This window comes from Anolis carolinensis, chromosome 2 (genome assembly GCF_035594765.1).
Source record: "Anolis carolinensis isolate JA03-04 chromosome 2, rAnoCar3.1.pri, whole genome shotgun sequence".
Classification (NCBI taxonomy): domain Eukaryota; kingdom Metazoa; phylum Chordata; class Lepidosauria; order Squamata; family Dactyloidae; genus Anolis; species Anolis carolinensis.
The window spans coordinates 227054564-227066734 of NC_085842.1; the positions used below are offsets into that span (position 1 = coordinate 227054564).

The 12171-nt window shown below is 44.3% G+C and overlaps 1 protein-coding gene across 3 annotated transcripts in view; it reads left to right on the top strand.

The window, feature by feature from the left end:
- svep1 (sushi, von Willebrand factor type A, EGF and pentraxin domain containing 1) overlaps positions 1-12171 on the top strand; it is a 145704-nt gene that overhangs the window by 109928 nt on the left and 23605 nt on the right. For all 3 annotated transcript variants that reach the window (XM_016997358.2, XM_062971841.1, XM_008120499.3), the window contains 4 exons: positions 928-991; positions 8907-9080; positions 10551-10724; positions 11114-11287. In XM_016997358.2, coding sequence (XP_016852847.1) covers positions 928-991; positions 8907-9080; positions 10551-10724; positions 11114-11287 — 586 coding nt within the window. The remainder of the gene's footprint in view (positions 1-927; positions 992-8906; positions 9081-10550; positions 10725-11113; positions 11288-12171) is intronic.

Consider the following 12171-nt stretch of genomic DNA (forward strand, 5'->3'; position numbering starts at 1 on the left):
AATTTAGAATTTTTTTGTTCCTGGTTTGAAAGTGTTATTTTAATGTTAATGTTATTGAAGTTTTAAGTTTTATTGCGCAGTACTTATTTTGAAATTAGTTGTTATCCTCCAGAAACTTCATTTCTGTGGCTGCCACAAAATATGTTGAATTGGTTGAGACTCTATGAAATATGTATTGAAAAACTATACTACAGAAAAGTGTGATGCAGGGTGACTGACTGCATAACACAATGGCATCTTTTACTATTATTTACTTACATGCACATGTCTATATTAATATTTGTAACCAGACTTCCTTTCTAGATATCATCAAGGAAATTAGCAATATATAAACATATAAAACATAGTTTTTCAAAAAAAAATTAAAATGCTAAAAATATAAAATGGAGCTGGGCAACACAATTCTACCTATTGAAGTGCCATATGTCTATTGCTTGTTAAGAGGCGGGCAACAACGAGTCAGATCACATTTATATGTGATAATAATTTTATTAAATATAGAACCATAATATTTTATAATCCACATTATAAAGGGTGGCATCTACACTGAAGAATTAATGAAGTTTGACACCACTTTAACTGCCATGGCTCAATGCTATGGAATCCTGGAAGCTGTAGCTTAATGAGGCATCAAGCCTGTTTGGCAGAGAAATCTAAAGACTTTGTGAAACTACAGCTTCCATGATTCCATAGCATTGAGCCATGACAGTTAAAGTGGAATCAAACTACATTAATAATACAGGATGGATGCATACTGAGAGAAAAATTAAAATTTCATTTTCCAGATGAGGTTTCATGCCCCCAGTAAAATATGGAGAAATTAAAGCATACATACTTCTGATTTCTTTGGCTTTTCAAAGAATATGAGAAAATGTCAAAAAGATGGATATTTCATGGTATTTTCTGAATCCTTCTCTTGCCTGATAGGGTGATGCAGAACGTACCTGTCAAGCAGATAAGCTATGGAGTGGAGCAACACCGATGTGCAAAAGTAAGCTATGCATTAATTTCATGTCAAGTTCAGATTGAATATGGCTTTTTAAAAGGAGAAAATGGGAGTGCATTGATTTTGACTGGAGATGCATTCAAATAGCATTCAACAATAATTTAATGTTAGGGGAGAAGTCTATATAATGGAATTTTGTCTATTACTATACATAAGTTGACTTCATGCATAACTGTGGGTTTTGATATAACCGAAGGGTCATTTTGTGGAGAAGGGAAAGCACCAATGCCGCTGCCTCAGGGCCAGGGAAGTTCTTGCCTTTCATTACTCTTCTCAGAGAAGAGAATTCTTGCTTTTTTATACGAGTTAAAGGTACAGTACTTACCCATGTAAGTATGTACCCATGGACAAGTCAATCCAGATTTTTGGTGCTGATTTTTTTACTAAAGTATCTAGATTTATATGTCACTCTATGGGGAAATTATCTTTGATACTTACCTATGATATGGTAAGGAAAGTTCAATTTTTGAGATCTTGGACTGCTTTTTGCAGGAATCATAAGGGACATGTGCCGTCCGCCGGACAATAAAAAGCTATAAAACTGAAACGTGCTGTCCTTTATCCGGGCGAACTGCAAATCCCTATAAGCTGTCCTATAGATATTGAACGACTGAGTCTGGATAACTTCAAAAAAGGATGTTTATTCATACAAGGTTGTAAACCTGGCACAGATCTTAAAGTTGCAGAAAATGAAACAAATTTCTATAGGTTTTAGTCACAGAATTATCCCTGGTTCCAGAAGGCAAAAGTGATTATAAAACCACTATACCCTAATCACGCTGCCTATATTAGAAGGAGAAACTCTTTCCTTCCCTATCTTTACAGCAAAGATTAGTTCTAGAAGCGATGGAATAACTCTGCTCCTCTAACTAGATTTCCTATTCCAGATCAATATAATTCAATACTTATCTAATTTGGATAGGCTTAGATTGGCCTGGTTTTGAGGATGATTTGTCCCAGTTAGCTTTGCACAGCTCCAGCACGTTGGAAGACTATAGCCAGAATGAAACTCTAAAATGGAGACTAGACCCTGGTAAAAAGGGCGGTCCTAAGATGTGGCACTCTTTGACCAATCACTGCAAAGAAAACTGCAGCCAGCTCTTGCAGATTCCAAGCCACTTTTCCTAGGCTTTTGCAGCCAGAGGCTCAAACAAAATGTAAAGGAGGGAAAACAAACAAACGACCAATAGGTAAGGCAAACCATCGTCCTGGGGGACGGAACACTCCCCGCTAAATTCCCAGGATGTGGGAATTTACCAATCAAAAACATACAAACACCTTTGTATACACAACAATAAAACAGTATAAAACTTACACACTTTGGACAAGCAACACGAGATTGCTGGTTGGTCTGTCCAGGACAGACATTTTGTCCTTACTATGAGTCTTTACCTGAACTTTTCTAACCTTACCGTCAGGGCAAGGAAAGGTCTTTAGTGTAATGCCCATAGGCCAGGCATAGCGGGGCAAGTCTTTGTCCTTTAGCAACACAAGGTTTCCCACCTTGAAATTGTCCTCTGGGGTTTGCCAGAGTCTTCTGGTTGGAAGCTGGCTTAAGTATTCGGCCTTCCACCTCTTCCTGAAGTGGTTGGCTAAGGTCTGCACATGCAAAATTGGTGCCACAGTCCGATCGAATTGACTTAATTGGCCCTCTGAGGGCTATGAACCTTTTCAATGCATTTAAAAATGATGAAGTGTCCATTCCCTCTACATCTTCAATATAGACAGTTCGTTTTGACAAACAAGTAAACAAAACCGCCCATCTTTTATTATTTACAACACCACCCCTGGTTTTTCTGGTAACAATTTCCCAAGGACCAAACACATCGATTCCCACATGGGAAAAGGGTGGGTCTGTCAAAGTCCTATCCTGAGGTAGTTCTGCCATCAACTGACTTTGACAGTTTCGTCTGAGTCGCCGACATTTGACACATTTAAAAATAACACTGCTGACCAAACTTTTAGCATTTACTACCCACAGACCTTCATTTCTAAGGGCTGCCTCAGTTAGAGTTCTACCCTGATGATGGATTTTCTCATGGTAGTGACGAACCAACAACAAAGCAATATGGCTATTGGGGGGTACAATGATGGGGTTCTTTGTACACACTTTGAGTTTAGCCTTAGCTAACCTCCCTCCCACTCTTAAAATGCCCTCCTTGTCTAGAAATGGGTTTAACTCACGCAAGAAACTCCGGCTGGGGGTGTTAAGCCCTTGCTCTAGCCTAGCTATTTCCTGCTTGAAAACAGATCTCTGCACTGACTTGAATATGACGCTCTTAGCCTTTATCATATCCTGGACCTGTGAAGGCTCACTATCTTTGCAAGCTAAACGATGTGTAAGTCTAGCAATTGCTCTAAGAAGACTGTGCCATTCCGAAAAACGTTCAAAATGGTGTCGTTCCAGACAAGATCTTTGGCCCATCTTGATTTCTGTGGTTGATTTGCAGGCTTTCACCTCTGCACTTCGTGAGACTTGAGCATTCATAATGTCCGAAAACCTTTGCTCATCTTTCGAGAGCGCTGTGGCTTCGTCTCTCTCAGAGACTTTGAAGATGGAGGAATACTCTGGAGTTATTGCTTGGCAGTAGACTGAGATATGACTTAGGCAACTGCGCACAAGTGTAGGACGTCCACCTTTAAGCACCTGTGCTTGATTGGAGTCCAAAGACGATGGTGGGTGCATCTTGTTTATGCACACTGGGCCTATGACTGTCCAGCCTAATGGCAATTGTTGTGCGATGGGTGCACCTGGGGGTCCTTTAACTTGGTCGTTCACACAAAACAAGCTCGGGCAGTCCGAGCCAAGCAAAAGGGCAATGTCCACATCTGGCTGAAAGGCTGGTATAGCATTCTTTAACCGTCGCAAATGTGGATGAGCCTCCACAACTTCTTTAGTTACAATTTGCTTTTTGTTCCGAGGGATGGAGGAACACTCAATCAGGTCTGGCAGCTTGAACTGTCTCTTCTGGTCGCAAGAGGAGACAACAAAGCCAGATGCTATGCGACCCTGCAACTTCTTTTTTCCTGCACACGTAGTCATAGTGTAGTCGACCATCTTGGTTTTAAGGTCAAACATGCGGAAGAACTCTGGAGTAGCCAGGGAGGCATCGCTCTGTGAATCCAGGGCCACATAGAGTCTCTTTCTAAGCCAAGGGCTCTTGGCTGGATATACATCCGCTAGGCAGATAGGATGACAAACTCTTAACTGTTGCGAGTCAGAACACAGCTCTGTACAGGCGACTGCTGAAACTTCCACCTGCATCTCTGGTGCGGCTGGCTTGTCGGTGTCTTCGACCGCTGACTTTTCTTTTGGTGTGGAGTTGTGCATTGCGGTGCAATGCTTGAGGCTGTTGCATTTCTCACACTTGACGATTTCTTTGCAGTTGGATGCAAAGTGCGGAGTTGCTCCACAGCATCTAAAGCAGATTCCCTGCTTTTGAATTAGCTGTTGCCTTTCTTTGTATGTCTTCCTACTAAACTCCCTGCAGTTGGCCAAGCTGTGAGGCTTTTGGTGAATAGGGCAAAGCAACTCTTTTACCTCTGACCTGGGTTCGTCAGTCTTGTGTTGAGTTTCGACTGCCTTTACGCTGACAGGTCTATTGGCCTCTCTAGGTGGTTTCTTGTCCACTTCAGGTGCCTTCCCTGGATGGATCCCCTGATATAAGGTGGGCAGGCCCGTCTGTGGATCATTCCTTTCCCTGGCCGCTCTGGTGATGAACTGGACCAGATGGGAAAACGGTGGGTACGCCTGAGAATGGGCTTCCTTGTAGTTAAAAACCTGTTTTCCCCAGTCTTCCTGCAGGGCGAAGGGAAGTTTGCCCAGAATCTGCCGCTGGGACAGATGCTGATCGAGGCACTGCAGTCCAGGCAACTCTGGATTCTCCTTGGCCGACTCTAACTCTGCAAGAAGATCACTGAGGTCCCACAGGAGCTTGCAGTCCTTGAGCTTTAAGGTTGGGAACCTTTGCAGCTTGTCCATTAGAGATGCTTCAATCTCCGTGCTAGCTCCATACCGCTGATGTAATCTGTCCCAAGCCTTTTCCAAGGCTTTGTCGGGGTCAGCTACATGGGCTGAATATATTCTCTTAACTTGAGAAGATGATGCTGGACCCAACCAGGCGCCTAGCAGGGTCAGCTCTTCTTCAGGCAACAACTTTAAGTCTCTAATTGCCCTCTTGAAGGTAACCTTCCAGAGAAGGAACTCTTCAGGCTTGTCTGAAAACTTTTCGACTCCCTTGTCCTTGAGGTCTCTTTTGGGACTTCTAAGGATCGAGACGAGTTGGGATTCTGGTGTTGATGGTGTCTTATGTGGCGTTGGCTGCTGCAGGGAGAAATCCCGTGCTCCTGGTGTCGACCTTTGACCCTTTGGAGGGAAGGCATCGTCTGTAGACGGACAGATGGTTCCTTTTGGACTTGCTTGTAGGGCCCAATTGGTGATAGGCTTTGATGGTTTGGCTGACTGCTCGGGAATCTTAGTAGGAGGCACAGGCAAACTGAGCAAAGAGGAGCTCCCCGCTATGACGCTTTGAACTTCCGGCAGCCCGAAGGCAACTTTAGGGCCCTGTTCTGACCAAACGGAGAAGTCTTCATGTTCCTCGTCAGAAAGCTGGCTGTTTAAGCTATTAAGATGCACAAGCACCTTGGAAGAAGGGTCCTGCTTCGGCAACTGACTTACATTTTCTTCTGTGAGTTGCCCACTTAGGACCTTGGCCAAAGTCTCAGCCTTTACCTTTTTGGCAGTAGCATCCATCCTTATTCTAAGCATTTCTATTTCACATTGCCTTTGGGCCTGTTCTATTTGGAGTCGCTGTTCCTCCTCTTTAAGGTGGAAAGTGTGGTCAGCTGCTTTTGCATCAGCTTCCGCCTCCGCAACCTTGCTCTGTAGCTCCAGACGTGCAGTCTCCTTAATGTGCAAGGCAGCTAGGGAAGAGATGGCACTCCCAGCAGCAGACTTGCTAGAGTGGCTGTGTTTAGACGATGCACGCTCCCTTAGTTTAGATACCTGGCTAGAGCGGTTGGACTTAAGACTAAGTGCCACAGCAGGTGATTTTAAAAGATTGGTCTCATGGCTGCATAAGGAAGCTAGGATTGCCCTGACCCTATTTTCTTTCTCATTAGTGTCAGCTAAAACACTCCCTATTTCTAACTCTGAATCCTTGGCGTTAATGCGCTCGAGGACCTGGACTATCTTAGACACTAAACCCCTCCAAAGACCGAAGGCTTCTTCGAGGTCTGTCTGTAATATGGCTGGCGCCCTTGTGATACCCAAGCTCTCTATTCTGTCCATTAATGTTGTGATGCGCTCCCATGCCGAACCTAACCTCACATGGAGGAGCTCCTTTTCATCTATTAGATGGGCTAGCATCTTGGCTGAAGGGTGCTTTATCCTTTGGGGCCTTTCATTCCTACTTTCAGCCTCAGAAGGAGGTATACCATCTGTATCATCTTGAAATTGCATAGACATTATGTATTCTTAATAGCAAGTAAATTTACAACAAAGGCAAATGCAATATACCTGCAAGTAAATTTACAATAAAAGCAAATTCAATATATAATACAATTCACAGCACTTAACCATAGCAATATATATCACTAAGTAACTATACTTTACAAAGATTGTAACCTTTGGCGCCAGACTTTGGTGGGCAAGCTGCAAAATGTCAACTGACAGCAACTTGCCACTTGATACCTCCCTTGCCCGAGTGACGTAAACTGCCAAAATGGCGACTTCGCCAAATTTTCAAGCACCTCGTGCTCTGCGGCTCGAGGCCTGCCGCCGAAGGAGCACCGAGGCTGGCTTTGGAAAGGAGGAGAGAAGAGACGCCTCCTCCCCGCTGTGAAGGGAGGTCACCACCGCAGGTCGATGAAGCAGGTCACCACCGCAGGACGATGAGGCAGGTCACCACCGCAGGACGATGAGGCAGGTCACCACCGCAGGACGATGAGGCAGGTCACCACCGCAGGACGATGAGGCAGGTCACCGCCGCAGGTCAATGAAGCAGGTCACCGCCGCAGGACGATGAGGCAGGTCACCGCCGCAGGACGATGAGGCAGGTCACCACTGCAGGTCAATGAAGCAGGTCACCACCGCAGGACGATGAGGCAGGTCACCACCGCCGGACCATGAGGCAGGTCAAAGCCGGCCGAGTGCTCCGGCCGAACTCCTGATGAAGAGGCTGTCAAAGCCGGTTGAGTGCTCTGGCCGAACTCGCAGCAGCGTTGCCAGGCCTGTCCAGGTTCTAGCCTGGTTCTGGTGGGCTCCACGCCTCAGAGCCAGCCAAAGAACTGTCGCTGGTGCTCCGCGGCTCGAGGTCTACCGCCGAGGGAGCCCTGGACGTTGCTGGGAACTGCACAGCCTGTGCAAACCCAGAAAGCCACTGGGCTACGTGCGCACACGCGAGCCAAATAGCAAGGAAATAGAGCCCCACTATTTGACTCCTTCAGGTCTGAGAGCGGGCTCCACTGCCTCAGACGCTGGTAGAGTCTTTAGGTATGCAGACTGAGCTCAGGCGGAAAAGCCGCAGCCTATACTAAAACTTCCTAAACTATAAAAAACTATAAAGCCGTGCAAGCTAGCTGAAGCGGAAAAACCGCTGATCGACCTCAAAACTGTGCCGTCCGCCGGACAATAAAAAGCTATAAAACTGAAACGTGCTGTCCTTTATCCGGGCGAACTGCAAATCCCTATAAGCTGTCCTATAGATATTGAACGACTGAGTCTGGATAACTTCAAAAAAGGATGTTTATTCATACAAGGTTGTAAACCTGGCACAGATCTTAAAGTTGCAGAAAATGAAACAAATTTCTATAGGTTTTAGTCACAGAATTATCCCTGGTTCCAGAAGGCAAAAGTGATTATAAAACCACTATACCCTAATCACACTGCCTATATTAGAAGGAGAAACTCTTTCCTTCCCTATCTTTACAGCAAAGATTAGTTCTAGAAGCGATGGAATAACTCTGCTCCTCTAACTAGATTTCCTATTCCAGATCAATATAATTCAATACTTATCTAATTTGGATAGGCTTAGATTGGCCTGGTTTTGAGGATGATTTGTCCCAGTTAGCTTTGCACAGCTCCAGCACGTTGGAAGACTATAGCCAGAATGAAACTCTAAAATGGAGACTAGACCCTGGTAAAAAGGGCGGTCCTAAGATGTTGCACTCTTTGACCAATCACTGCAAAGAAAACTGCAGCCAGCTCTTGCAGATTCCAAGCCACTTTTCCTAGGCTTTTGCAGCCAGAGGCTCAAACAAAATGTAAAGGAGGGAAAACAAACAAACGACCAATAGGTAAGGCAAACCATCGTCCTGGGGGACGGAACAGGACAAAAGGCACATATGAGGCTCAACTTGTTATCTATAGTGTCCATAAGATTGCCAAATCTCTTAAGTGGAAGAGACAAAGCTGCACCCAGGGTGATCTGTCTTTCAACATTTCTGTTCAAGAATCACTATGGTCCTCTAAGCTATGTATTAGCTGGTGACTACTAACACACACACACACACACACACACATATATATATATATACACACACACACATACACACACATACACATATGCATACACACACATACAGTATATGTTTTGCTTTGTTTTTCACACCATGCCTCAGTCTTGGATGAAGCTCCAGGATCTTAAAGCACCCTAAAATGACTGCATAACACAATGGCATTATTGAATCCCTTTCACTAACCACTGCCCTACTGAGTTCCAGAATTTAGGTTACTTGTGCTTTCAGTAATTTATTATTAGCAAACCCATTGATGCAGATCAACCACCATCCTAGTCCTGCCTGGGAAGAAGAAAAAGTGGGAGGGTGAGTTTAAGAAGAGAAAACATGTGTTTCTGTAAAGACATGCAAATAAAACGTTAACTTTTGTATCCATATTCAGAAATATCATGTGGGGCCCCTGAGCCCATAGATAATGGATCTATTATTGGCAAAGATTTCTTATTTGGAGATGAAGTTCTTTACAGTTGTGATCAAGGATTTGAACTACAGGGGCCAACTCGAAGGATCTGCCATGTTAACAAGAAGTGGAGCCCCTCAGCCCCTACGTGTGTGAGTAAGTAAAGATCAGTACCAATGGATAGAGCATCAAGGAGAGTAGAAGAGACCCCCCACAATAACATACAGCCCTCTCTCCCAGTGGCTGTCACTCAGAAGCACAACATAGTAGAAACTATACTGAATTTCCAGAGGTAAAGCTGCTAGTCTTACCACTCAAAAGGCATTACGCTGATCCCATAGAGCAAGTGGGGAGAGACATGGTTATCCTGGTGAAATTCTGTTTGATTAAGGTAAATGGTGGAAGTTTCAGATCAAATAAAAAGGGCAGTATTATGATGGTCATCAACTTGTGTAGCTTTAGAAGGGCACTGAATAGATCAGTGGTTCCCAAACTTATTTGACCGAACGCCCCCTTTCCAGAAAAAATATTACTCAGCGTCCCCTGGAAACGGGGCGTGGCTTAGGGGGTAGGCGTGGCTCCTGCTCAAGGGGGCGGGACTGAACCTCTCCCCTAGTCCAAGATGCAAGGCTGAGTGGAGGAGAGGGAGGTGGGCGGGGCCACAAATGGGTGGCCAGGACTGGGATGGGCGGAGTTACGAGCTCTGAGGCAGGGCTGAGCTTCTTTCCCTGTCCTGCGGTGCCTGCCAGGACACAGGGGGCAGGGCTAGAGGAGAGGGCGGGGCCTCTTCCCAAGTGCCTGACAGGGCTGAACCTCTATACCCTGCCCCGTACTCTAACAAGCGCCTCAGGGAAGGTATACAGAGGCTCAGCTCTGTCTCACACTTGGGAAGAGGCCCTACCCCTAGCCCTGCCCTTTAGTCCTAAAAGGCCTCTCAGGAGAGGTATAGAGGCTCAGCCCTGTCTCGAGCTCTTGGGAAGAAGCCATGCCCACTCCGCTAGCTCCACCCCCTGTGTCCTAACAGGTGCCTCAGGTACTCAGCCCTGTCCCCAGCACTTGGGAAGAGGCCCCACCACTCCCCTGGCCCCGCCCCATGTCCTAATAGGTGCCATCATCGCCCCTGGATCACTGCAGCACCCACCAGGGGGCAGTAGTGCCCACTTTGGGAATCACTGGAATAGATTAATAGAGAACATTGTGTTAATGGCTGCTGGTCATGAAACATAGATAAGATAGATAGACGGACAGACAGACAGACACACAGGGTTGTTGTATGTTTTGCGGGTTGTATGGCCATGTTCCAGAAGTTTTCTCTCCTGACGTTTCGCCCATATCTATGGCAGGCATACCATAGATGTGGGCGAAACATCAGGAGAGAATACTTCTGGAACATGGCCATACAGCCCACAAAACATACAACAACCCTGTGACCATGGCCATGAAAGCCTTCAACAACACAGACAGACACACCTTTCAAAACAAATGCTCCAAGTCAAATCACATTTCAAATCTTCATTCTTGTTATGCTACTGTTTTGCTGTTGTGGGGGATAGAATACTATTCATTAAAAGAAACACTATATTAACATAAATACAAAATATATTGAATGGTTATCTCCTTTTCTAGGCATAAGATGTGAATTACCACCAACTGTAGAAAATGCCTACTCGGTCTTCTTAGAAAACACATATAGAAGCAACATTTCCTTTGTATGTAATTTTGGATACCATCTCCTTGGACCTGAAAACATCACCTGCTTAGCCAATGGATCCTGGAGCAAGCCCTTTCCATCCTGTGAAGGTGATTATTGGATTATCTTCTGTGATTGTGATGTTTGTTAGTTTAGGTTTCTTTTCTATGTGATCAATAGAGATCTAGTCCTCTGAGGCCACATCTGCACTGGCCACTTAGGTTGGTATGGATGCCGATCAGCCCTTGCAGTGACCAAACACTGCAAGTGTCTGGTCCAAGGTAACCTAGGGCAAGGATGCCTTAATGCAGCCTTGCTTTGCCTTACCCAAAGGCATGGGAAAGTCCAAATTCTGTATCTACAGAGATCGGAATGGATGTTGGGAGAGTCCTGACAGATAGTGTGTCTGCAACTCACTGTTTATATTGTTATTATTCTGATATGCAGTAAAAAGATATATTGGGAAAGAATTGTCTGAATTAAGCTGCCTAATTTTTAGAAACCAGATGTGAAGATCCAGAATTCATTGAGAATGGGAATGCCCTCTATGAAAACAATACTGTGGGCAGCAGGGCTGCATATTACTGCAACAGAGGTTACACCTTGGAAGGAGAACCTATTGCAGAGTGCACAGAAGCTGGAACATGGAGCCATCCAATACCTCTATGCAAACGTATGTTCCTTTGTGATAATAGTGGAAACTAGATTTATTTGAAACTTTGTTTCTGCCTTTTCAGAAAATACTTCTAATTCAGAATGAACCTATTTGCTTTGCTGAAGTTTATCCTAATTTATGCAGCTGAAATAAGAGAATGAACTTGGGATTTCTTATATATATTCTCATATAATACAGTACTGTTAAAGAAAAGTGCCACTTTAAATTAACACATTTTAAGCCACTAATAGACTAATAGATTATGCTTCTGTTTATATGTATTTCCTTTCATTTTATGCATCAAGAGTCCCTGATGTAAGCATAAGCATGGTAACCATTGGTTTCTTATGGGCATTTAGGTAAGCCAAGAAGACAAATCCAGTAGAGTCTCACTTATCCAAGCTAAACGGGCCGGCAGAAGCTTGGATAAGCGAATGTCTTGGATAATAAGGAGGGATTAAGGAAAAGCCTATTAAACATCAAATTAGGTTATGGTTTTAAAAATTAAGCACCAAAACATCATGTTATACAACAAATTTGACCGAAAAAGTAGTTCAATACGCACTAATATTATGTTGTAATTACTGTATTTATGAATTTAGCACCAAAATATCACAATATATTGAAAACATTGACTACAAAAATGGCTTGGATTATCCAGAGGCTTGGATAAGCGAGGCTTGGATTAGTGAGACTCTACTGTATAAGCATCCTTCAGCAAATCAAACTAATCAAGCCCTAATGTGGCCTAGATGCCAAAATAATAAAATTGGGGCTAATAGTCTTTGGCCATATCATGAGATTATGGGTGCATCTGTGCAGTAGAATTCATGCAATTTGACACCACTTGAACTGCCATGGCTCAATACTATTAAATCCTGTGATCAGTAGTTTGATGAGAC